The 27,428-nt window shown below is 41.4% G+C and overlaps 1 protein-coding gene across 2 annotated transcripts in view; it reads left to right on the forward strand.

The window, feature by feature from the left end:
• tspan11 (tetraspanin 11) overlaps positions 1-27,428 on the forward strand; it is an 83,734-nt gene that overhangs the window by 33,982 nt on the left and 22,324 nt on the right. Inside the window, exon 8 of one of the 2 annotated variants that reach the window (XM_069700387.1) lies at positions 13,566-13,837. The exons of the other annotated variant lie outside the window; for it this stretch is intronic. Within the exon in view, the coding sequence (XP_069556488.1) occupies positions 13,566-13,685 (120 nt within the window). The 3' untranslated portion in view covers positions 13,686-13,837. Of the gene's footprint in view, positions 1-13,565; positions 13,838-27,428 lie in introns of those variants that run through there. 2 annotated transcript variants of the gene reach the window in all.

A 27,428-nucleotide genomic window follows, 5' to 3' on the forward strand; every position in this document is an offset into this window, starting at 1 on the left:
TAGGTATCAATCAATGCCGGGAGAGAAAGTAATCATGCAACCCTACCCACATGCATTTGGTGTAAACATTAGATCTGAAAAGTTTGCCAGAGTTCACTTTGGAGTTGGTTTTGGAATAACAGAAAATATACAGTTTATGTTTTAGAAAGTAAAAGATAACTGTAGCTGAGGAAATGTAGATGTTTGCACGTCATGTTTTGAAATTTGAAAAATGTGAAAAAACATAATTCATCGTGGGGGCAACACGGCAAACAGGCATCCCGATGGCAGCGTAACAAATTCCTGTTTAAAGAATCACACATGAACGTGACTGAGCGAGCGAGGGCCTCCCTTTCGTCTCTTCCAACCGGCCATGACGGCCATCTTGGACTCCAACAGTAAAGGACCTGTAGACCTGAAGATTTGTGGTGCAAAGGGCGGGGGGTCAATTCCCAAACTAGGGGGAAAGGAATTCACCCTGGCAGCCTGACATTCCCCCCAACTGGAAAGACGATTCTGTTTGCGCAGTGTCTCAGACCAATCCCAAAATAGTGCGTGGTGAGAAGTTTCCCACCACCCACAGACCATCACTCTAAAATCCTAAGCAGACTTAAATTTATACACGATTAAAACCGTATTCTGGGTCATCAGGCAGAAGAAAGGCTTGACGGTTGGAATTCTGTTCAGACTAACCAGTTGAAAGAGTCCGCTGGACGAATTTGCATACATGTTTACTAAACATCAACCTCTCCAAATGTTTTGATCTTTGATTGAGAGGAGCTTTGACGGTGTGATGACCTGTTAAGTCCTTGTTCGGATTCCAGTGAGTTGCGTGTGAGCTGTGTTTGTGTTTCCACTGTACCAGATACCCTCATAACTCAAAACACCGGATGAAGACTTACAGACTGAAAATATTTCCTGACAAATGTGTCGATTGACAGCGGCCTTTTGACCGCTGGAACCTTTTGCCCCCTCCCATTTGTGGGATGCTGGTTTTAGCATCGACCCCTTTTTTTTTAAGAAACCTCCATCTATTTTTGTGTTGGTTGCAGGATGTGTTCACTGGAGCAGAATTATAGCTCAGCTGATCGCAGCTCTTCTGCACCAGGATGTAATTCTCCTGAATGACAGACATGTGTTTCATATACTGATCTTCAAGCAGATAAGTTACAGTGATTGTGAACGGTGCAGATGTGACTTTCAATCTTTAAGATACCCGACGTGGCGCTTGACAGATGTTACAGCATGATGGTGGAGGTCCGTTGGGGATGAATGCTGATAGATGAAGCGTCTACTTTCCTCGGCTGACGAATCGCAGTAATGCAGGGACTCACCTCTGCTAGGAGACGCAGATGACTGAGTGTGGCACCGTATTTTAAAGCCCTCAAACCTATGACTCACCTCAACATCTCGTTGAGCTTTTATTTGCTTTCAGAGAGTGTATATTAATACTGTGTGAATGTCAGCCAGGTGGAACCGCTGGTCATATGAGTGTAAAACGAGGCGACACCAAAGGCTTGTTGGGAAGTGCTATTTCTGGACGGCCTCGCCCTCCCTGCTGGTTACGACGCAGAGTCGGATGGACATCCTCAAACATCTTTGACACTCTGCACTCAGTGTCTCTGTCACCAAGTCCGCTAATGTATCTTCCAGGATGTAAAGACATTACATAGGGGTTTAATACGCAGGAAGGATACAGGAGGCTTGTAGACAACAAGTTTGTCAGGGTTCAAACAGCACTTTTCTTTTCCATATGTTTCGGATTTAATCTGATGTGTTTTCCATGTGTGGTACACGCTCATAGATAATGAAGATGCGAGCTTTGAATTGTTATGAATTTATTTATTTCTGAAAGAATTGTAATCACAAGAGTTAAAAAGCTGTTTGTATGTTGTTACTTTGATTAGCCGACGATTGATTGCACAACATGCAATTAGTTGCTTCCAGCGTACTCTGGTGTTGAAGTTCCCACACAAAAATAACTGCTCTGTATTTAGAGTGAATCTCTTTTGCCAGCACGTTTGCTGCTTACGTATGGTCACCTGGCACATTTCTCCCAGTTCAATAATGCCTTGCTGTCTCATGGGATTATTGTTTTTAAACAAAACACAGCAAAACAATTTCAAAGCATTTGAGAAGAAAAAAGAGGAACTTCATATCGGTGACCTTCCTCATTCCCAGCTATTTCCTGCATTGTGCATCTGCGAGTCCTCTCTCCAATTAGCGAGAGAAAAACAACCTGAACGCCGAGACAAATTCAATCGCAGAGCGAAAAAAGCAGCCTCGGTGTTTGATCTCTGCAGGCAACAGTATAAAGAAACCTTCCCTGAATCTTGTTATCTTCAGAATAGACTGCAGCCTCTCTTCCTCCACCTCAGTGACCTTGTCATTTGGCTCTCCATCTTATCAGAGCAGGGAATGATGTCAGCACTCATCTCTTTTCACCACAACCAGGGGGCAAAACCAGACTCTCCTCCAGCCAGTCTCTTAGAAATAAGTAAAGCGGAGGTGCAGTGATTTAACAGGAGACCACGGATCGATATGAGCCTGTAGTGTGAAGATGGAAAATGCTGGGTAGGTTTTTGCTGAAAATAAAAATAAAATAAAAGCCCTCTCCGTGGATTCTGATGTGTTTCCAGCGTCACATGAGGGTCTGTGTAATGCGTTTGGCTGCCAAAGTCTGGTTTTTAATTGGCTCCCTTGTGTTGATCATTGGACTGTTCTCTCCTGGACTCCCGAAGCAGAAGTACAGTGCTACTGCCTTGCTTCCTATTAGAACTGACAGTTTAGCATCCATCACTTAATGTGTCCAATTTCTCATCCTCCTGTCTTGGGGAGAACTCCGAGACTAGTCTGGCTGTTCCACTTTCTCTTGTTATTTCTGCTTTGTTGTCCTTTTGTTTAGGTTGTGTGGATGTATGCAGAATAGCATTAACCCCATCTTTTAGTGTCTGTCAATCAACACAGCGCCTGTCCTTTGTGCATCACGTCACTTTTTCCAAATGCCTTCAGCAGAGATGAAAAAGCCACCTGACCCCTTTTTTTTTTTTTTTTTTTTTAAAGCGGAGCTCTGCTGTGATCGCTCTACCATTTGTGGCCTTCCCCATGGTTTGCGTTTGCCCCCACATTTCATGGCTTCAGACACTCTCACTGAGATCAAACTCCCAAAGTGCCGACCCCCTGCCAGGACTCCCTCTGAAAGTGCTAATGACCCTGTTAGGTCTCAGGAGCAACCAGCTCTTCTTCTCTTGTGCCTGCCTCCCCCTGTAGCCGCCCCCCTTACTCCGTCTTCATTTTATAGTGATTGCTTTGCCACTTGTGCTCTTCTTGTACGACCTCAACTGCCATTCGGACGGAAAACAGCTGAACTTTCACTATAGGTCAGTGTGTTTGGTGGGAGAATAGTGCTGGTCTAGTTTTGTAGGGGGCAGACTGGGCAAACACCTGCTGACTTGCCAGTGACACAGGTGTTGACATGTCAGTGAACGCGTCACATAGTGTAGATTTCTATCTTAATACTTGTTAGGCCTGCAGCTTCTTAGACTTAGTCAAGAGAAAAATGTACCGTGTCAGTTTAATAGACCCGCAAGGACAAAATACTGTCAGTGGGAGGACTATTAAATGTTATCGCCAAAGCTGGCTGCGTGTTCGCACCCTGAAAATAAATCAAAAATTCTGTGTAAATCCATCCTCAATCACAAAGTGACAAAGGAGCAGCTGTATCGCTTCCATCTGGCCGTGTTTCAATAACACTAACTATTTAAGGAATCTGATATGAGAGCTGTGGCTGTGTATCCGGTGTTTTGCAGTGATGCGTCTTTCCTCTGTGTCAGCGGTTAGGTTCGCAGAGAGATCATCTGAACCGTGATGAAGCTTTTCTGGGTTCAGACCAACTTTACATTATCCATGAGACATGAATTTGCTGCTCCCATCAACCCCCACCGCTCCAGGCCTCATATTACCATGAGCCCACAAAGTAATTTGTAGACAGATAATTTCAATGACCTCTGACAGCAACTACACATTGTTTGCTGTAGTCCTTGTTTTGGCACAGTTACTCTCAAGGGTTCAGCCCGTTGCTAGTTTTTTGGGGGAGCTGGCAGGAGTGTTCTTGGTCGCCCAATTAGTGGTTTTGGCCGATGGGACAAGGGATCAGTGTTAGTTAGTGGAGCACAATAATGTGCTTCATGATTCGACATCTACAGAAACTCAAGGTAACAAATTAAAGATTCAAAACACATTTTAAAGTCCCAGGTATGTCCGGCAGGCTGTGTACAGGCTGGATGCCATGAAAACCTCCTGCTCAAATAGCAGAAACAGAGAAGCCGGAATCAGCTGAGAACTCAGCCCAAGTTCATGCGTCAATCGCTTGCGCAGATGCTGTTTATTTTGTCAGTTGTAATCTTTAATGCTTGGTTTATTTGTGGACCCCTCACCCTTTTAGAAACACATGTGAACTCCTCAGTGGGTGCCTCATCAACTCCAGCCCAGAATTTAGGCCATGAAGGATCACAGGCAGCCAGGTTGGGCTTGAAATGCGAGAAACAATCCTTCAACAACCAAGGATTGATTTTGGCTTGAAGGCAATGCACTGATTCTGTGTTACCCTTGTCTCCTTTAATAATTAGTAGTAGCACAAATGATCATTATTATTCCCAGTTTCCGTATTTGGAGAGAATATCCAGTTTTCCCTTAAGGCCTTTCCTCTTCTACTACCGTGAGCAGATTTTGCAATGAGACGCCCAGTGGAACTCTTTCCTTTTGGGACTATGGCTTTTATACAGACATGCTCCTTCAGTCCTTATATGTCAAAAACAATGAACTTGTCCATCTTTAATCATTTTAACATTTGGAAAAAACAGAATAATGATCTGTAAAATAGTTCTATCACAATAAGAAAATAATGATTGGGTGGAAGTTTGAAGCAAACAGGTAATACTTAAGTAGCTTATTAAGTTTCATCGAGTAGACTGGGTTAACATATTCTCCCTGTTTGTTCAGTTTATAATTCACTGAATTGCAAGTGTTCTTAATTCGTTTGAATTCAAATCACCTCGTGTATAAATTACCATGCGACATGACCCCAAAACATATACACTTACAAAAGATCATAAAGCAATCAAACAAAATTATAATCAACAACATTAAATACAGAAATGTTGCAAGCTAGGCCTATAGCAACATATCTAATAGATGGTTCAGGATCACCTGAGCTAACACAAATGATAAGATTTGTCAAATAGAAAAGTTTTAAGTCTAATCTTGAAAGTAACCCAAACTGGGAGCTGGTTCTACAGCAGTGAAGCCTTCATTGTCATTGTTAAGTAAACGCTTGGAGTCTACGGCGGACTGGTCATCATTTACACGTGTAGTATGAATTGCACAATATTCAACAGATGGTACACTTTTGAGCATGCATTGACACAAACACTTTTCACAGATGATTTGTTTGTCTGATGCCTGAAATGTTTACTTAGACCAGAGCAATCTGGTCTAAGTAAACATTTCTTCCCTAAAACACACAAACCAATCACATATAACAAGTCATTAAGTCTTTGCTGGCCTGATTCACCAACATTGTCTTCAGATAGTTACCATGCAAAAATCACATAGTAGTACTGTGATTGTATTTAATGTGTGACAGTTATTCCAAAGCTATGTGATATCCATTTACCCGACACCCTCGTAACATTTTTGTGGATGTTTTTATGTGTGGGCAGAGCTGCTCTTGAAAAGCCAGGCCTTTCTTTTTTTACCACTCTCTCAACATAGTTAAGCAGTAACATAGTGGTCAATACAAACTTGCAACACATCCACAATGTGCATGAAGGCTTCACAGAATTGCATGGGAAAAATCAGAGTGCCAGTGACTGGAATACTTCTTGGCAGATGCACTGATTTTGCAGTAAAGCGCCGCTTGTGAATGAGGCAAATCCGCTGATCATTGCTGCTCCGGTACCTGTGAGAAAACCACTCAGTGTACTCCAAGTCTCCAGCCTGATTAGTCAAGGGTTTGGGTTAAGCGCTCTGAATACTTGTGGTTTTCAATTTAAAGCCTTGACAAGAATCCAAATAATCTTGTGGCAGCCCCAGAATAACTTCCCCACTTGGTGAGATCTGTGTCGAAGCAAAGACGTCCGATGGTTGATTTCATGCCCCTTGTGTGATTAACCAATCACAGTCAGTGATGAGCCATGGGAAAAGTAAAGACTTTCTTCTGTACAACAATGTAACTTCTAAGAGCCAAACCTTCAGATGGTTTCCTCCTGTCAAGATATTTTTAATCTAATTCCAAGTACAAATTAGTTTGACATTGTGATAAATTTATGCAAGATGAATAACTACATGAAAAGGTAACCTCTAACATCTTCATGTTGTTGCTATGTTTAGACAAAGAAGTATGAACAGATCTTTTTTTTCCCCTCACGTTTTAATACCCAAACTTGATGTGTTGTATTAATAAAAAACAAAGCCATGAAAGCTTTCCCTGCACAAAACCCCCAAAACAAACAGAACACGGATCCGTTAAGACTGCAGATCTGTTGGCGAACAACATTTTTATTTTTATTTTTTTTGCAGAATATATGATTGTTTTAGTCTTTTCGACAAGATTATTTGTTCAGCTGTCAGGCAATAGACTGTTTTGTCTACCCTCTACTACAATTTTGGTAACTTTCAATCTACAAACAGACAGTACTTATATGTACCTACGAGGGTAGAACAAAAAGGTCTGATCTGAAACTTGAGCAAATCGAATTGTCAAATTTTGGGGAAACAGACAGAAGTTGCAGAGAGCCAAATGTGGTGAATAGGAGTGGATGTCAAAAAATAAAAACCCTGGCTGAGCTCGCAACCTGATGCACTCCCTTTGGTCTTGGACAGTAACATTCTTCTCCTCTCAAAACTCCTCACCCGACTCATTGCTTCATTGTCACAGATTTTCTGAATCATTTCAAGCATCTCTGTTGCTGATTTCCAGAGTTTGACTCAATGTTTGATGTGCGCTCTGCTCAAATCCATGAAGAAATTACAAATGCGAACTCAGCAGTGGTCACAATAAAACGTGTAACACAGCTGCTGATGTTGATCAAGTGACGTAACTTGGAATATTTACTCACTAAAGTCATTGCTTCCCCCCTGCTTCATCTACATTACTATGCTGAGCTCTTTGTGCTCAATAGAAACAATCTTGGAACGTTTTGATCTCCCCTTGTTCATGTAAGGTCACAGAATATGTAGAAATATTTTTAGTTGCTATTACAAACAAATAATTCTCAATGTTTTGCAGCTTTTGGACTGTATATAATCTATATTTTGAAATGCATGCTTTTTTTCCAAATGGTTTTGCGACACTTTTTCCAGGCGGTGTCCATAAGTTTAAAATGCAAAACGGCAGTAAAGGCATTTATTGACCTACATTCAGACCCCGTAGATGAAACGCTAAAACCAACAATCCCTGAGAGCAACTTTGTTCTTAACTCTTTCTCCTGCTGCAAGTAATTACTTATATTAATTAGGTGTGACAAGGACCTTATTAAGTAATTAAAATGTGCCCAAAACCAACACAAAAGACAAACGGAAACTAAGTAAAAAATGTTCACATAAAAAAAAAAGAAAAAAAAAAGAAGATTTCTGCAAATAATTCAATAACACTCTGTGGTCAACATAATTACACGGATTAGTAGCCTATTATTTCTGCCTCTGCCTCAGCCAGCCCCTCTGCTTCCCCATTCATCACGTGCAAAGCTGAAAACAGAAAAACAAGAATGTATAAAAGAATTACAAATAAACAAGTTCATTTAACATACAATATACTAATTCAACAAACCTCTTAAATTTTTGTTTACTTTGTAATCTCAATACAAAAATTAACAAGCCTTCAATAAATGCCATGAGATTTGTAAGGCAGATGTTTTTCATTAAGAATAGTTCACAAAAGCTTTGAGAAAATGGAATTAAAAGATGGAAAAAAACAACCTGAGAAAGTGAATAAACAAGCACATTGAGACACTTTAGTAGCAATACATTTACCTTAGTTTTGTGATTAAGGCTTGTTTTGGATCTTCAGCAAAATGTTCCGATTTTAATCGTTAATCTAATGTAAAAACATGTTGCCTTCTGTTGGTTCTTCGTCTCTAAACAGCGGAGAGTCCCCGTCACAGCTGGAATCAATAACACTTTTCTGAGGAATGTGACGCATGAATAAATAATTACAGTCACTATGGTACGGGGAGAACGTCAATGACTTGCGTAATTACTCTCCAGCATGTGAAAATAAGAGCCTGCAGTGCTGATTCTAGTGCTGCGAGTGTTGGTGATAAAGGGAGCTGATAGTGCCTCCAGAGCCACTGCTAGCTCTGAAAGGAAAGTAGGTTACAGACTGAAAATGTGAGGAGGAGCTGCTGAGGTGACAGTTCAGTGTTCTCCCACATTATGGGGTGAAAGCAACACTGAGACAAAGTTTTAATTGTACTAATTCATTTTTCTGTTCTGCGATTTATTTTGATAGCTGGGTTTTTCAAGTTAATGTTATGGTTTCACTTCAAGTATGTTGGGGTTAAAGTGTTTTATTTGTTTTATCCGCTGGTGGCCGAAGCCAGTGAAAAGCTTTTTGTGGTTGAATAGAAAATTGTTGCATCCCCATTTGTCCAGAAAGGGTGAACCGGGGCTGAAGGATGAGGTAGGACTGAACAATGGGCCATTAGTCATTAAAAATCCCCCATGTGTAACTAACCATGGGTGGTATTAGGGACTGCAGTTATTGGCTATATTTTGTGATTGGGCCGTTGAACATCGTGTAGCTGTTTTGTTTTACGCTTGACGGAACGGGAGGACGTCAGCTTCAACACACGAGTCTGATTTTGCAAAGTGGTTTCATGATGCAACTGGCCAACTTGAGCATGACGGCCAAGCGCAGCCACAGGAATCCATTACAGAGAAGGAGAAGCTGCATCTACGATGCATAGATGAAAAAGAACCTTTTAGAAACCATGTGTGTTTTCCTCTGGGACCCATGTCTCCATTGTGCTAGATATTGTTAGGAAAGAGGATCAAAACCCAATTTAGTGCATGAATTGTTTTCCTTTAGCGGAGCCAAAGTCTTTCCTGTAGGTATATGGGTTCAAACTCCACCAATCGAGGCCCTTGTTGTGGTCTGGTGGCTGTGTCGTTGTCGCAATATAACAGATCTCCTGTGGGACATTGATTGAGTTTGAAAAAGGGCAGATAAGCCCTGAGATAGCTGAACAGGTCTAATGGACCTGCAGGAGCCCCCCCAAGGGGAAGCTGGCTAGTAAGGGTCAAAACGGGGTCATGTTTATTCAGTGCATCTCGGAGTGTGCCGAAAACCCAGCGGTTTCTCCTTGTCCCCTTCACTCCATGCACCTATTCTGCGTCTCTAGGCCTGAATGACCGTGAGCCAGGGCTCAGGTCACATCTGGATGCAATTCCCCTTCAAGCTGACGCCGAACAACCCTTCTGAAATTCCTCAAGCTGCAGGAAGGAGGGAGATTTTAATATAACCAAAATGGAAGGAAGATGAAATTTTAAAATGGAACTGCTGTTTTATATTTTTTATTTATTTGTTTTCTCAGTGCACCATGGCGTCTGTCAGCCATAAACGATTGCCTGTACTGTCGCCTGTCAAACCCGTGGATTTAGACAAATGTGACATATTTATATGGATATTCGTAGCCTTTTGGGATTAGGCGGAGGGAGCACAGTTTCATATTTGAGGCCTGTTTAAAATGGGCAGTCACATTTCATTAAATTCAACCAGATTTTGGAGTACCTGCCAATAATTGAACTACAATTTTTGTGAGTGATGCAATTGGGAGGCAGCATAATTGAAACAAGCAAAATATGGCACCACATGTGTGATGGAAAAGGAATTAAGGTGAGCGGGTTGACCGGTTTTCTATGCTGCAGTCTGGACTGTGGCTCAGTTGTAATAAAATCTATGTCTCCCCTGTGTGAAAACTTGGCACTCATCTGCCATGTAAAGCCATTAAGCTATTATTAAGCTGTTAGCTTCACATTTTATCAATCCTTGAAAGAGAACTGGGCAGAAAAAAGGGAACGAACGTGTTCACCATTAAAAATCTGAAACACTCCATTCACCATGGAGTTAGTGGTGACTTGGAGCATAGTTTACAGTCCGTAATAACATTTTATATTTCATACACATCTGTCCCGTTAACAAAAATATCATAAGGCACATTATATGAATGGAAAGACATTTTTGTTTTAAACTTAAACAAATTAAGCAAATCTATTCTTAGTTTACTTATAATGTCACATATTCCACTGACAAAAGATGACAGGGGCATTAAAAATGTACTCTCTGAAGGTTATAGCAGTCAGAGCAGACTGAAATGTATTGGAAGAGGATCTCACTTATTTTTTTAATGGGATCTAAAAAAATATCCTATTGTAGTTTTGCTTAGGTGACATTCTGTCAAAATATTGTTCTAGTCCTTTATTTCCCATCTGTATTTCATTTGTAAGCCCACCTTTGTGTAAATCTTGATTGTTCTTAGAGGCTTGATTCACATTCGGATTTGTTTGAAATAATCTCATTAAGTGACTATTATACGTTCCCAGTAGGTCAGACTGAATTTGGCGCAGATACTCTGACTCTAGATCTCACAAGCTGACGGCTACTCAGTTGGCGTCACACGTAGGCTGAGTTAAATTGCTAGTGAAAGCTGTTCATTTGCATTGATGGGTTGTGAACTTCCTCTCACCCTTGGACCAGAGGGCTAAAGAATGCATTCCCGTTTACTTCAAATAGGGGTATTGACTTAAGGCTAAAATCCCTTCAATATGGAAAAGAATATAGGCTGAGACCTGAAATATCCTGTAACACTGAGCACTGAACAGCCAAAGAATATGAAATGTGTGTATTCACTGCTGAATACACAGCTTTCATATGTCTCAGGACATGCATATCAGTGTCACTGGTATTAATCTTGAAAGTGTGTGTTTTTGTGTATCTAGGTGTGCACTCATGCAAGAGTATATAATTCAGGGACAAGAGTGGTCAAAACCCAGTGGTCTACTGGGATTTGCAAGGTATCATGTTCAGGTTTCGTGATCTGGTGTAAGACGCTGACTGACCTGCTAAGACAGCAGAAAAATCAGAACCAGCTGGGAGACGTCACTCATTATTTACTGATATATATCCGTGACTCGCTCTGATTACATGAACGCTATCAAGAAATGGCGAGCTGGTGATGGGGAAGGAGTTGGTGAGAGAAAAGTACCCAACCGGAAGGATTTGGTGAAATAAACGGGGGAGGGGGTGAATGGGGGGAACAGAGAATGTGAGAGTATTAAGTCTGAAAGATGAGAGGCGATAGATCTTAAAGGGTCAATTCACCTTCATTGTCCGTATAGTTTTTGTTTTTTCTGTTGATATTTTGAAATATAACTCGCTGAGATTTCTGCCAAATGGATAAGTATGGAATATGGAAACAGATTTGTTTGTGGTGCTCAGAGAATACAATACAAATTTTTGACAGTGTAGATCATGGGTTCTCCAGTGCAACCAGGAAAACATTCAGATATATATTTTTCAATGCTGTAAACCATGTTGAAAATGCAGTAAAGACATCTGAGGCAGATATCTCAAAGTCCCAGCGCAGTAAACAAAAATGGCTAATCAGAAAAAGAAAACCTAACCGCCAGGTTTTGTTGTCGAGACCACACGTTCACTTCATTAAGATATAATTGTTTACCACTAAATTCCAGCCTGGTATTACACCAAAGCGTGTAGTGCAGCCGTCAGTCCACGAGAGGATACCGTGCCGGTGTCACATTGTTGCGTTGCCCAGACGTAAAAAGTACACGCATGTATGACCAGAGTCAAAGAAGTACATTTTGTGATTATTTAGAGTGATAAAGTCTGCAGAGGGAGGAAGTCGAGGGCAGTAGCATGTAAGAAACACAAGATTCGGCTATCACCCGAAAGGGTGTTTGAGTTTGTGAGAAAAGCAAAAGTCAACAAACAATATATTGGAAACTGGAAAGCATGGAAAAGTAATAGAAAATATGTATGATGATAAAATGAAACAAATCAAATGAAAAAGAAAGCGTCAGTCTTTCGGAATTAGCTGGCACATTAATTGTTGCTCTGCTGTTGCCTGCTGGGATACCATATCCACAGGGCTCTTCTGCCTCACCTTCTCATCAGGTCATCGGTGCAAAGGTCAGGGGGTCCCGATCGCAGCGTTTCTTCCTGCTTTCTTCCTTGTCCTGTCCAGACCTGAGCATTATCAGCTCTGTCAGATTTGCAGACGGCAGAGGTCTGGGACCCTCTTCCTGACCTGCCCATCAGCCCTCGGAGGAATTCCACTAATGAGGCACTATGGGGAACAGATGCAGAGAGGGCAGCCCGGGCAAAAACAACCTGCCATAGTCACTTAATGATCACACATGGTTATGTCATCGAGGTTTTCAGGGTTGATTGTTTGGATGAGTTTGTGTGCGATATCTTTTGTTTTTTGGGAAATCTTCAGAGCGTGTGTGCGACTGAATCTACAAACAGTTTAACTCCTCCACCATGTGAGTTGTTATTCTCTTTGATGACTCATTTATTTATCCTGACCTTTTTTATACGTCACATTTTACTCCGTGTCTCTGAGACCATTTTTAGGCACAGTACCTGAAGAAGTGAGGGAAGATGTAGCCACAGGACACATTGTTTTTTTCTGTACATATCAGGCAAGAGAGATGCCCTCTGCATCTGATATGGAATTTCAGGAAGAGCCACTCGGTCCAGAGTGCTCTATCCATCCTTTCTGAAGAAATGAAGCGGTTTATTATTACAGTGTGGAAGTAATATCAGATGTGTTGTGTTCACACGCCAAGAATAATGCCCAGAACATGCCTTGAATCACACATGGTCACCATTCAACCCTGCACATATGCACTCTGCTTGCCCTTGGGAAATGGGCTCATTCCGACTCTCTAAGGTCTCAGGCCTTGACTTCAATCACTGCTGTAAATGTTAGGACATGTTTGTGTTTGTGCAATTGCCTGGTGTGTACTCCAATGCCCTGTGCTGTTTGCATCAATTGTGGTCAGAAAAGGATTAAAGGGCCAGTTCATAAAAACAAGATGAGGCTGCGAAGAACAAACAAGGGAATGAAAAGAGTGGAATCTGTGCCAAGCTCTCGCAGACTGTAAGGAGTCGTTTGAGAAGCGAGACTCTTATGTAATTAGCATAGTTCAGCTTTAGTTCCATCATGCTCAGTCTCCATCAGTATTTTTAATGCAGAATTACAGCACTGATATTAAATGTGTTTTGTCACAGGATCACTGTGCATCAGGGGGAATATGGAAGAGAGGAGTTAGTTTTATAATGGGAAGGACACCGTGTATTTGCTCCAGATTATCTGTTGACTGTTAAGTTGTTTAATCAGGTACATGAAGCCTATCTCCATCTCTTTCTGTCTTAACACTCACACTCTTTCCATCCTTTTCTCTCTGGCCACCTCTTCCTGTTTTACCTTCTCCAAGTGACCGACTTCCACTTTATAAAGCCTGTTTTTTTTTTTTTTTTATCCCCCCGGCCTGTCCTGCAGAGAAAGATGATCCAGACAATGGAAATGAGCACATACCAGCTGTTGGTAGCGATCAGCTCACGCTTACCTCAGCCCCGGATCAGGCCGCAGATTAAATACAAAACAGAAACCCCATGCTAACTGCATCTGGATGCTGATTCTTTTTCATGAGATTCCAAATCACTTTTGGCACAGCATCAGCAGAGGCCCCTCTTTCATGTACATATTGAGATTTATTAAGTCCCAGCACATGATAAAAGTTGATTTATAGACTTCGGCAGGTCCAGATTTTGAAATGCAGACAAAGGGTTACTTCAGAAATATTACAAACAATGATTCAATGATATGTTCATTATGTGTATTTACTGTCTTTTTGGTGAAGATGAAGCACCTTCCATTGAAAAATAAATAATCTGGCAGTTCTGCATGGACTCTATAAAAGGAAAAATATTTTTATGACATTTCGGTCTCATTAAATGACACAGATTTTGTCTGCATGCATTCAAAAACATTATAGCTTTCTAATATGTGTCGGGTTTCAATTTACTCTGACTATTCCCACGGTTTATCTTTTCCTCCCAGCACAATTTATGTGTCTAGACACATTCATAATTGTTTGCAGTGCTTCCATTTACATCTAGCGTTAGCATTTTTCCTGATGGGAAACAAGAGTTGAAATGCAACGAGTGAGGAGTCAGACCTGGTTGATTCAATAAGACAAATGTTTGTGATTAAGGTTTAACTTCTGGCACAAACATGCCAGGTTCCCCCCGATTAGCCTCCTGCTAAATCCCTGAGTGAGACCTCGGTGACTGACAACCTATGGGGACCTTCTCAAGCTGCCCAGTCAGCACAATTTTATTAAGACCTGGCAAGTTTTTACAGATTTTTAACAGCCCTGTAATCATATCGATTGACCTTTAGGTCTGAGGATCTATATTGATTAAGTCATAAATAAGAAGCATTTCTTAGTAAGAAGGATTAAAGAACAAACAGCCACTGAATTCGAGCGTTTGGGGCGGGCGGGTTGAATGGCCATGAACTTTGTGGGGGATTAACCCGGGGGCTGGAGTTGACTGATTTTAAAACTATAATCTCCGTAGCAAGGAGCTGTTGGGGTCGGCTCCTTGATTGAATAATCGAAGATGCGCCGGGAGGAAATGAGAGAATCAGTTTCGAGGTATTGGATTTATCTAAGTAGAAAATTACACTATTGATTTTCATTGAAGCGCCTGGCCGCATGTAAGACTGAATTCATTAAGAGGAATTCTTTAGGTCAGTCTTTGCACTTTGCTCTTTCCACACAGAATGTCTGTCTTTTTGTCTTTATCGTCATTGCGCTTTGTCTCTTTATAATTGGATAGACAATAGTAAACATCAGTGCATTCATTGCACTAGGATGTTTTACTTTTGAGACCCATCCTTTATATTTTATGTGGTTTTAGTTCCTTACTATGAAATATCAGAAAGCAATTTCATTTACAATTTCCCTGCATTTTCAAGTTGTTGTTTTTTTTTTCGCAATTTCAGACAGAAATTTTATAAATTCAAATCGTGTAAAAAAAAAAAAAAAAAAAAAATCAGTTCGCTGAAATTGTATTGGTAAAACTCAAACCTCTAAATTCAAGATAAAACATTTCAACTGATGTTATGTTTTTTCATATGTCGGTATCAAGAAAAAAAAAGTTCAGATAAAGAACTGGAAACCTCACCCATTTAGCTGTCTGAATTTGTAGCCCTATGCGGGAAATAAAATCAGCTTGCTTACTTAATTTCACTTTTAGCTATGTTGGCATAACCACTATTCTCAAGTCAGATCATACAGGTGAATGTCATCCTCTAAAAGGGGGAATAAGTAAACCGGGAGTTTCAGAGCTCCTCTGTGTAAAACTCTCCTGTCAGACTGTTATCAGACTGCCTGCTTAGGTTTCTAATCTTCAAAGGCTCGACTGGCATTCCTTTGTGTTTTTTGAGAATATTTTGTGTCTGCGAACGTTCCCACCTCTGTGTCCGGTTTCACGTTTCGGTCCATTATGAAACCTCCCTCGTAGCTGGAAGATGAATGTCGGGACAGTGCTAATGCCGGGTTACTCATATTGAAACTGCGGTGGAGGAGCCGGATCAAATCTCACCATGTCATAGGCCGTCTATGACATGGTGACACATTACAGTCTTGAAATGTCTTCATTGTACAATTGGACAGATAATCATCAAAGACATGCTCCTAATATAAAAGGCTATTACAAATACAATGTGCCCTCTGTGTTTTTTTTTTTGCCTGCATGGAAAGCTCCCTTTTAAAGCCCATATCGTTTTCACATCAGGTTCACTTTGTATGATTTTGATCTAGTCCTTTTTCTTAAAAAAGATATTTCACCCACTAAAATGTCAGAATGTTTGAAACAGATGGATAAAGGGTTTTTATTTATTTTGTCTTTAAACCCGGCAACCTCTGCAAAGTGTCTCCTCACAGGACTTCAAATACCAATAATTGAATTTTAGTCAAAGTGATAGACGTCTCAAGCGGAATGATGAAACAGCACCTTCTGACCTTTGGGATTGTTCAAGCCCTTCCCTGTTTTACCATTGCAGCAGGGTGTAAGTCATGATGTCAGGCTCCCTAAGCCGGGATTCATGGATCTTTTGCTACACTTGAGCCGTCCCCTCTCAAACCCGTTGACCTCAGCACTAATACAGGTAACACTGTGGTAATACCAGTATTGAGGCAGCTTTGGATGTAGGTATTGAGAGGGGAGCCAGGCAAACAGAAAAGTGCTTGGCTGGGGCATGGGAATCAATGGCTAGGTGGACAGAAGGCCAATGGAGAGAGAGAGAGAGAGAGAGAGAGAGAGAGAGAGGAGAGAGAGAGAGAGAGAGAGAGAGAGAGAGAGAGAGAGAGAGAGAGAGAGAGAGAGAGAGAGAGAGAGAGAGAGAGAGAGAGAGAGAGAGAGAGAGAGAGAGAGAGAGAGAGAGAGAGAGAGAGAGAGAGAGAGAGAGAGAGAGAGAGAGAGAGAGAGAGAGAGAGAGAGAGAGAGAGAGAGAGAGAGAGAGAGAGAGAGAGAGAGAGAGAGAGAGAGAGAGAGAGAGAGAGAGCAATCAGGGAGCCGATTGAAGCGGACTCAAACCCTGCTGAGCCAGCACCGATGCAGAGGGGGAGAGTCATTTGGAACTGGGTGCCTTCTACTTGTCCTCTGGGCAGCAAATACTCTCCTGCAAGCACAACAAAGATACAAGCAGTACTACAAGCATTACATTTTATCCTACATTTAATCTCCATCATGCACATATGTCCTCATGTAGGGACACATTGTTACACTCAAAGTATGGCCCAGCTGGGTTTATTAATAAGAGCCCTGGAGACAATGATGGATGAGTTCCATTTTGATTTCAATGCAGTTTTATTTGCAAGGAAAAATGGCTGCCGCAGGAAAAGAAGTATGTTTTCATAAATAATATGTTTCATCCAGAGAACTGCTGGTAAAGGAGAAAAACAGTGAGGTATTTGCAGGTTGAGGTCACTTGGACTGTAGTGCACTGCTGTAATTTCTGTCTGAAGTGCATGTGGGAACAGTTGTGTGCATGCGTTTGTTTGCATGCTGGTTGTATATGTTTTTTTTCGTGGTGCCGTTTGTGTTTGTGTTTGCATCTGCGGTGCATTCGGCAGAGGCTTGTTAAAAGTGGTGACAGAACATTGCTGGATTTCTAGGTTCACTTCTAAACACCAGCACATGGACGCTGTGCAGCTGCACACTCCCTTCATCTGCACAAAAACAAGTGTTTCAATACTGTATGGGAAGTCTCAACATCGGCGCCCGATAGGGAGATCCGTTTCATACAAGGCCTCACACTCCGACACTTTTGATTTTCTCTCTGAGCTTTCACTTAAGGGTGGTCCAGTCAAAGGCACTGAGGTCACTACTTTCATTCATTTCCAATGAAAGCATGGGTTCTGCGGTTATTGTGGACCTCAGACAGTAGTAGTTACTATAAAATCAGTCAAAGACTAAACAGGTCTTGCTGCAGAACAGGCAAAATGGCCAACGAGGCTCCTCTGGTTGGAATAATACTAGACTGTTTTCTTTGTGAGACTTCTGCTGGCTGCCCAACGCGCTGGCATGCTGCTTTCCTGTTAAATCTCGGCTGAGGTCTCTGTGATCCGGCTCCATTGTGGACGCAGCCTCATGTGTGAGCACAGTGGGAGTCGTCCATGAGCGGTACGCGTACTGCGGAGATTCTGTGTGCGCACGAGTTCTGTGACCTTACAAATTTGCATGCACAAGGAGAATTATATATTCGGCAATGCTGTAGGCCAGAGCCTGACCCCTGAGCAGGAAGGGCCATTGTTGTTTTGGCATTTTCTGCGGAAATTGCAATTTATGAGAAAGAGTTTCCAAGCCAGATAACCTATAGAGATAGCAAGAGGCTGACTCTAATTTGAACTTGAATGACATTTTTCTCACATTTGATGCATGGGAACAAAGACATCTGAGATTACCAGCAGTTGTTAGGGACATATTTTGCTTTCATGTTTTTGACTCCTCTGAGGATATTGTGAAAAACACTTAAAGTTGGTGGTCAAAATGATACAATTCTGTTGCCGTTGTGTATCTGGGATTCCAACCATTCGACGTTTTAGGTTTTTTTGGCCATAATTGTAAAAGTGTTCCAACTTTTTAGGGTTGTTTGCAGTGTCAGCAAATACTTTTCCCGATAAATAATACTTAAAAAAATAAATAAAAAAACTTCAACCGTTTAGGTGTTTTAGCCGCTGGTGAGGGCTTATATTTTCAAATGTCCTTTTAGTTTTGGTTAAAACTAGGTAGACGGAAGAAATCCATGCGTTTTCCATCTGCCAAACGATCCATCTTCTTCTGTCATTTAAATGACATTGTCTGTGCTCAGTTCTGATGTATTTGTTGTTAAGAGATATTTTTGAGCTACTAATTAAAAGGAGGTAAATGCTGTGCTTGCACTTATATTTAAAATCATATTGTTTCCTGCCTGTTGCCATTTATAAAACTGGGCTCATGTCCTTGTTAAACCCTGAATGATGTCATCTAAATCCTCCTCTACAGTTTGTAAGTTGATGACGTGCATTGGAAACTTGGCTCTCTTATATATATTTTAGCAGAACATTTATTCATAAATCTAGACTGAATCGCTTGCATGACTGATAACATAATGCTGAATAATGAATGTGGTCTCAGAATAGTTTTTGTAACACACTCTTTAAGCGTGTCTACCGAGTTGCATACGGGAGTGTGTGAGACAAGATTGTGTGTGTGCGTGCGTGCAGGGTTAGATGACCGACTGGGCAACGTGAAAGCACATTGTGGTAACTCCACTCGGGTCAAACTCTCTCCAGGGACTGGAAGTGGAAAGTGAATGCTGCCAGTTTGGACATTGGGCTATGACAACTGCTCTCAGCAGCATCTCATCTGACAGACCTATTAGTACTGACGCCAACACACAAGCACAGAAACAGTGGACTGACACACAGGAGTATAAACACAGAGTACGGTACAGTGTACGGGGAGGTTATACTGTAAACCTGTAAGTATAGGCAAAAGCTTTGACATCTGTCTTCCCCTCATATGTCATAAATGCACACTATGTAGGTACACGCATCACCAGCAAGCAGTAAAGGGCACATTTCATAGGCTGCCTCCTTAAACACATCACAAATCTCGGACCACAGGGTGAGAGACATTTGTGTTTCATTTCCGCTTGTGTGTTATTTGCCAAAAGCCACCTCTTCCCCACAAAAAGGAAATTGAAACATCAAACCCCTGCGATTATCCAAAATATAATTATTTTCAATTCATGTACTACATCAAGAATGGTCACTGCTGGTTTAGGTGCAATTGGGTTTCATGAAGACAGTATAAATTGAGAAATATCTGGTTACAACATCCAAAATAGATTTCAACTCAGGGCAGTTGGCTAAAATTGCCCGTGGCACTTTGAAATCTTGGTTTTATCCAACACACTTCTTTTCACATGGAGGGAGAAGTGTCTAACAGCAGTGGCCAAGACTTAGACAAGTTCCAGCCCTTCTGTGTTTCCTCTGCTCTCGTTTGATTGTTTTTAACATCATTCTAATGACTTCAATAAAATATTGTGCTGCTAACGTACAGAAATAACCCAGTGCTCCATTTGAATCTTTTATGGGACAATCAAGAGGGACAATGTGGGGAACATTTTGTCACTTGGAATCTCACACCATATATTAAAAGATGCAGGAAGTTTATAGATTTATTTTGGCTTGTTTCTGTTTGTACTCGAGCCTTTTTAAAAACAACAATACCATTTTCTGAGCAGCGGCAACAGCGGCCTTTGTGGACACAAATGGTAATTACAGGATCCTGCTGCATTAAATTAGGATGCATGAGGGGATAAGCTGGTGTTAGATGTGTGGCACATGTCCTGCTGCTCATGTATGACTGGCACCTCTAATGCAGCGGAGACCTGGCGCTGTATGGTCGATGTAAGTAGGAATAAAGTGTAAGAGTGGATAACTGTCTGTTGAGTCTGTTGAGTTTCCAAGCCGACTAGCTAGTTTAAGCTTAGTCTATTAGGCACAAGTTGCTAGCTCTCCAGCCACACCACCTCCACGTTACAAGTTTCATACTGTTAGAACAGGCATTCAGGATGTGGAGTGAGAATTAGATTAGTGCTAGTCTCCCTATAGCAAGTCAGTGTGCCATCAAAATGAAGCTGTTATTTGAAGGTGAAAAAATTACATCGTGGTGCTTTAATGCCAGTAAGTGTATTTCATTAAGTTGCGTTTATTAATGGGCAGTTTTTTGCGTAATAAAACTTGGTTCTTATTTATTTATGCTGCCTTCAACTTGTGTATTGAACGTTTATTATGAGTATTTGATTAATATGTTTGGTTTTCTGTTATTCCTGTTTTGTTTGTGTTGTGTCTTTGAGGGTGAGTTTCAGGTTTCATTCCAACGTCATTGAGTCAGCCGTTCGTGTGCAGCTCTGAACTGTGTGATCAGAGGTCTCTGATTTGCTGCCTCGCTCTGAATCATCTATTTTGGCTTTGATTTGTGAGGCTGATGTTGCTGCTCAGACACCCAGGTGTTTCTCATCAGTTCCGTGAGAGGGAGTTTACCGCTCACCTAAACCTTTCCATACGTAGAGGTGGCCTTTTTCCTCTGCTCAGGTTTCAGCTTACCGGCACTGATGAACCTCAAACAGAAAGCGCTGCTCTTTCAGACCTGGTGATTGTTAGAGCTTTAGAAAGAAATCCAAGACAGAAGTAGGAGATGTTGAGAGTGGTTGAGATCAGTTAGAAATGACTCCTGGACGTGTCCACTCACTGACTCTCCTCTGTAGTATCTGACAGGAAAGTTGACTTTTGCTCTCATGCTCTGACTTCCTTTTGAATGCTGTCTGGAAGATACATTAGGGACTTCTATTTTTTTTACAATGAAATAAACTGGTTGTCATTTTTTTAAATACAGTTCTGACAAAACCTAATTTTATAATCAATTTTATAACCATTTTCTAATTGTTCAATCTGTCAGTAATTCAATTTGCCTCCGATCATACAATCATATATTACATCATGAAATCTGTTTTTACATAAAATTCTGATTTCATTTGTGTAGCACTTTCATACAAAAGCAGTTCAAAAGGTTTAAAATAATAATAAATCAATAACAGAAAAGGGGGGCAAACATGAGCATACTCGCGTACATCCATCCATACAAACGTAAGAAATGTATGTTCATACTCGTACACTGAGAAAATGTCTGAAATGTCCTGTGGAACCAGGCAACTCGGGGCTTTGTATACAAGGAGGAGGATTTAGAATTGTGTTCTAAAAGCTACACGTAGTCAGTGGATGTTTTGGAGGACCGGAGTAATGTGGTCTAATATTATTGTTCTCGTTAGAACTCATGCAGCTGTGTTCTCAATCAGTTGCAGTCTGTTAATTGTCTTTGTTGGAAGTCCCATAAAGAGAAAGTTGCGCTTGTTTCATCAGAACGGTATCTTTGTAAAATTCCATCCTGGGCTATGTAACCTTATTTCTGCCAAATGTCCCGAAGCTGAATTAATCTGCCATGTGTTCTAAAAGTTAGCAGACACCTGTCCGTAAAACACCACTCAGTATTGTGAGAGAGGGCACTCAGCCTTCGGAGGGGCCACTGGCCAGTACTTCAAGCTAATACAGAGCCTGGCTGAATTCACGCCTCTCCGTTTAACAGCCCTTGGCCCCACTTTTAGGAAAGCAGGCCCGCATTTTTTCATTGGTGCACCTGGAACAATTTTATTTGGCTCGCCTGGAAATATTCAAGGTGCGGGGGAAAGGGGACATTTGTGGAGTCGTGGAGGAATGAGTCTCCTGTCTTATATTGTCCTGAGCTTTGCCAGAGCACTTTTTTCATTACTTTCCCAAACAGAGCTTATTTTCTGTCGCTTAGTTTGGTTGTTACGCTGACATCCTGAGGAACTCTGAATAAGCTGAACATTGTTTAGCTGCTGTGGGAGAGCTTCCTTTTTTGGGGCAGACATTTATGTAAGACGAGTGTTTCACGCAGGTCATTCCTGGGAGAGATTTCGTGCCCATCCTTTGTCCCAGTGATGTGAATCCAGGATGTCAGGTTTTGACATATTCTCTTCCTCCAATGTGGCCTGTTTTGCTGAGTCAAGAGAGCATTTTTTTTTTGGATATATTCTCTTCCTATTAGCATCGTCTCTTTCCCAGTTCACATATCAAAACCTGAAGCGATTTCTTATAACTTTCTTACGCTACCGTCTTACTCGTTTTAGTCTTTGTTTTAATTGTGCTTCTTCGCAAACCGCAAAGTCTTAAGAAAAAAAAAAAAAAAAAAAAAAGATCACTGCCCAAGCAATGGCACGGTCGGCAGTCTTGAAACAAGGACTGCATTTGCACACACACACAAGGACACACTTATGCACACATCTGGTTTCAGTTTCAAATGCCTTTCCTTATATATTTTCGCCGTTCATCCTGACACACACACACACACAATAGCCTTTTTATCCCTTCTAAATCTGGCCCTGCTCGACCACAGCCACCGCGTCCAAATGGGCCAATGAATCGCAACATGTCATCAGCATAATTAAGCCATTTAGCGCAGAGAAGCCAGTGTGTCATGCATTTCATACGATGCCTCCCATTTCCTCATATAGAGCAGGTGAAGTATTTTAGTTGGTCTTTGTGAAAGGCGGGGAGGAATAGGAAAAAAAAGAGTCTTCAGTGCCGTGGTATTTCACAAAAGGCAATTACCATCAATCATGTTGAATTCTGTGTCAAGGTGGCCTGGAGTTGATTCCTGTACCTCGGGGAGAGCGTTTTGACAATGACATAAGATCCTCCATTGGCTACAAGCAGGAACGCAGGAGATGAAAGATTCTATTGGACCTAATGGGGGCCATGGTCTGAAATGTAATGCATGGCCATTGACTATCATTATGCCCTTGAAAAGCCAATAAACTGCTGTAGGACACAGACCATTATATGTCATTAGAAGTCAGCTCATACCCTGCATCTAAACACATTAAATTATACTGTACCCCTTTTAGCAACCGGCAAAGGCTCTTTGGGAACGAAAGGGTGCTTTTCAGTAAAATAGAAGAATAACGTCACATGCAGGCGAGCAGGCAGGGAGACAAACGCATCCAAGCTTTTACTTTTGCTTGCACAAAATGTATTGTCAGCACAACCACAGCTACCTCTCCTTCCCAAACCTTCTCCTCTTTTCTCATCTGTCCTTTTCCACTTTGCTCCACAACTCTACTGTGCATATGAGTGACTGTGCACTAAAAATCACCTGTTCTCAAGCATTTTCCCGTGAGTGCTGACTCTCTCAGTGAAGGCGACTTGACAGATTCCACTTCTGTTTTTCTCGCCCTCAGCACTGAGCATTCCAGCGCTCTGCAGAGGTGTTGGCTAATTAGTCAGCTGACCTTTCAGGTCAAAGGTTGCCAGCGCACCTAGCCTCAGGGGAACCCAGTGATGTTTTAAGGAGTTTTGACTGTGGATACTTAAAACAGAGAAATACCCCCAGGGCTCCATAGGCAGTCTTAAGTGCATTACCTGGGTCATATAATGACAGGTGATGGGTATCAAGATGGAGCTGTTGTGTTTTCTTGACCCCCGATGCTCTACTCGCCCAAAGCTCTCCGGTTAGGGAACGAGCTTGTCGTTGATGATGCAAGGGGAACGAGGCAGTCCTTCAAAAGATGACCTGAAATAGTTGCTTTGGGCTCAGGCTGGGAATTTCAGCATGTTCCCTGAACGGACGGTAGAGGCCCAGGGGACAAACAGGGTAATGGCTTCTCAGAGCACCTGCAGCATAATCACAGCATCATCTCTTCTTTTAATGGAGTTAGAGAACGTTAACAGTTTCATTGAAAATGTAACTCCCCAGACAAGAACATTCAAATCCAAATAATGTTTAGTAACATTTTTCTTCGCTACAGCATGGTTAAAATTATGGAAAGAAGGTGATCATGGCAAATAAAATATGGGTAAGGGTTAGTAACTAAAACATTTTGTTACTATCGTGGTTAATGGAAAAGGTGACCTTAAGGCAGATCTGCGATGAGATGCAAACTCCAGTCTCCTGCCTGAATAGATTCACTACAGGCCACCAACCAAACCTCCATACACTTATCTTCCACCATGAGACTACCACTATTTCCTGACAGCTCATTACTCACTTAGACTGCTTGCCACTTCCCACACTGGAGGCGTAAAACGGTACCAAATCATGAGGTTGAATCGTCTTATATAGATGTCACTCCTATGCCGGGCTGTAAAAATGATACCACACAAAAACAAAGTCAAGTTAATTGTATTTATAAAAACAAATTCCTGCGTCCCTTTGTTCTAGTTGCGACACCTGTTAAGCTTTCTATTCTCACATGGCACATATGCGGTTTACAGTGTTGGCTTTTTCAAAGACAAATCCTAGATTCTCATTTTTAGCCAGCAAGCTTTTTTTTAATTTTTTTTTTAGCTGCTTTAACATTAGCTGCTTTAGTTAACGGTATAAAGCACAATAGTTTTGCAACACAACCTGTAACCCCACAAAATAATGGAGAATGCAAAGCTCCTTAGTCTAGGAAGAACCGTTCTATTAGTATTACTTGTGCAGGTAGCAATTTACCCAGCAGACATGCTATTTTCCCAGCTTACATTAGAGCAAATAAGCACACAGTTTAAATCTGTTTTGCTGTTTTAGTTTTAGTTTTGGAAAAATTTAAAAGAAATATTGTCATCCATTCTCTTTATGGTGGTGTTATTCTTAAGTCAGATTTATGCTTTTGGCTTTAGCATGTGCAAAAACCCAGAGCTTGACAGAGCTGCTGTGCATGGTTACCATTGCTAAGCTATGATTGGCCAAAAATTGTTTGGGAGGAGCTAAGTTTACAGAGTTGAGAGGACCAGAAGTAGTAAATTTATCACTTTAGCTAAATAAAGTACATAAAATTGAGGTCAAATAAAGTGTAATAAGTTGAAGCTGGTGAACTGAGTCATAGATTTCATAAAAACATTTCAGCTTTAAGACCTTCGCAGAGACAGTGATAGAGTAAGAGAGAAGACAGGTGTGACAAAGTGGGTTAAAAGAGCCTTAGCCCACATATATGGAAATCTCATTTACAAGCCCTGGCCTCTTCATCATGGATCACAGCCTGTATATCTTCCCACTTTTTGACAAGCATAAATCCATACCATTCCTTCCCACTGATCTCCCACTGTATCTTTACAGCTCGCCACCCAGGTGGACTATATATCTATACTGGAGCTTTTTGAACGAGTGCTCTCACTCCACTTTGCCCCAAGGGTTTTTGAACATAGTGCCGATGACCTGCCACTCCATTAAACTCACCAAGTTTTTAAATTGCATGTTCAGGTGTGCTGCGTAAAAGAGCAAGCTGCGATTTATTCAAGCCTGTGTAGATGCAAATAGCTTTTGGGCAGTAACTGTGTAATTCAAATAATTGAGTCATTTGCCAACACTTAACCTTTGGCTCACATGGGAAATAATTTGCACGGAGCAGAAAACCTGAAAAAAAAAAAGGTAGAATTGTTAAAGTGTCTCACTTTACTGTACTGTTTCCAGACAGACAGCAGCACAGTGACCCTCCTTCACAATCAGGGTTGGATGCAGGTCAGACGCTTTGGTCGTCGTCAGGTATGACAATAAATACAAAGTTACCCAAGTTTAAGACATTCAGAAGGGAAAAAAACGACAGGAAAGTTGTTTGTTTGGTAACTGTTGGATATATTTCAGTGTAATTCTCAGGTTTGTCTGTGATGTGTGTGGAACTATACGCTGCAGACAGGAGTTAACAGTGAAAAGAAGTAACAAAGATACGTTGAGTAGACCCTCGTTGTAAATGAGTCTGCTGGCATGAAGTGATATCCACAGTGGGCTGAGACCTCCGTTTTGGTGGGGATGGTGGTTTTTGTGGATTTGTGGAAGAGAAAATAAAGCGTTCAGCTGGCCTTTGCAGTGCTGCTGCATCCTTGATAAGTGTCCTTGTGTTGTTGTTGCTGCTGTCTTTGTGTGGTGACCGCTGTGCAGTGCATTGTTTTATTTTCCTCTGTTTGCAGAATGTGTTTGGCCATTGTCTTTTGGGTTAATTAATCCCCTGAGACACAAACAGAATGAGTGTGATGATAAGAATAATAATGAAAATCGGAATGAACACAATAGGGTTCCAACAACATGACTTAAAAGGCTCTCCATGTCATTTATTACTAGTTACGTTATTAAAAACTCCATACATATTAAAAGTGAAAAAAATATGTTGTTCAGCTCATTATTGAATGTGTCACTATTAGAATTTGTCCAATAATAACAATATTTTTTTTTACCCCTCCTCTACATTGTAACCCCGGGGTTTGCCTCCCACCGTTTTCAAACCCGTGTTTTAAGGGGTGGTGTTATTTCACAGTGAGCAGGAGCAGCAGGAGGTTTACAGAGTGTGTAAAGCATTAGGAGGCCACACAGACAGTAATAAGTCTGCTCTCTCTTGACTGATGGGTTTACTTTATTATAGCAGCCACAGAGGGCTGGAGTCCCCTCGAGGGACACATACCTATCTGCATGATGGATGAAGATTTTAGTCGCAACAGAGCCCCTTGTTCGCTTGTGGAAAAAAGTTTCCCACTTTTATTGGGGAGGTATTTTGTTTTTTTAACAGCATTGTTTGGCAAGTATGTGAACAATTAAAGTGCAAGTGGGAAGTCAGGAGTTCAGGCCGATATGATGTTGTGGATTTGGGGCAGACAGGTTTTGCTGAGTTATTTGTTTCCTCTCCGTCCTCGAAGGATTCGAGTGAATAAGCTCCGCTGTGCACAGAGGCCAAGCAGTTAGGAAGTTTGGAAAGTGTGAAAGTAAGTTGAAGGTGCTAAGTTGTCAACCAGCCATCAGGCAGCAGAGTGGATGTAATGAGCTCAATGTGTGTGTGTGTGTGTGTGTGTGTGCGTGTGCGTGTGCGTGTGTTTGTGTGTTCTTTTCGGAGAATGTGAGGCAAAAGATGTATTTTTGATGGTCTGCATGCTTGAATGTGTTCAGTGCTCATTCTTTTTCCTCTTTCCCCCTTTTCCTCCTGTCGTATTTTACACACACACTTACACAAGTCACTCAGACAACCACTTCAATGGAAAGAGAACAAAATACCTTCCCAAACACTGCAGATTTATCAAGCCTGACTACTTTACTGGGCCTTTGTTTGCTCAGTAATCCCTACAAATACAGGATCAATGAACACTATTACAAGTCACACTAAACTTCATTTCCTGCTTGTTTACAGTGGCCTGCTGCATCGCATATCAATACCAGAAAGGCCATCTTTCTATAGAGGTGGGTCTTTGTAGTGATTCCTTTG

Source organism: Brachyistius frenatus, unplaced genomic scaffold (assembly GCF_029030835.1).
Source record: "Brachyistius frenatus isolate BFR_SWC_R1_liver_20210118 unplaced genomic scaffold, ASM2903083v1 Contig_33, whole genome shotgun sequence".
Classification (NCBI taxonomy): Eukaryota; Metazoa; Chordata; class Actinopteri; family Embiotocidae; genus Brachyistius; species Brachyistius frenatus.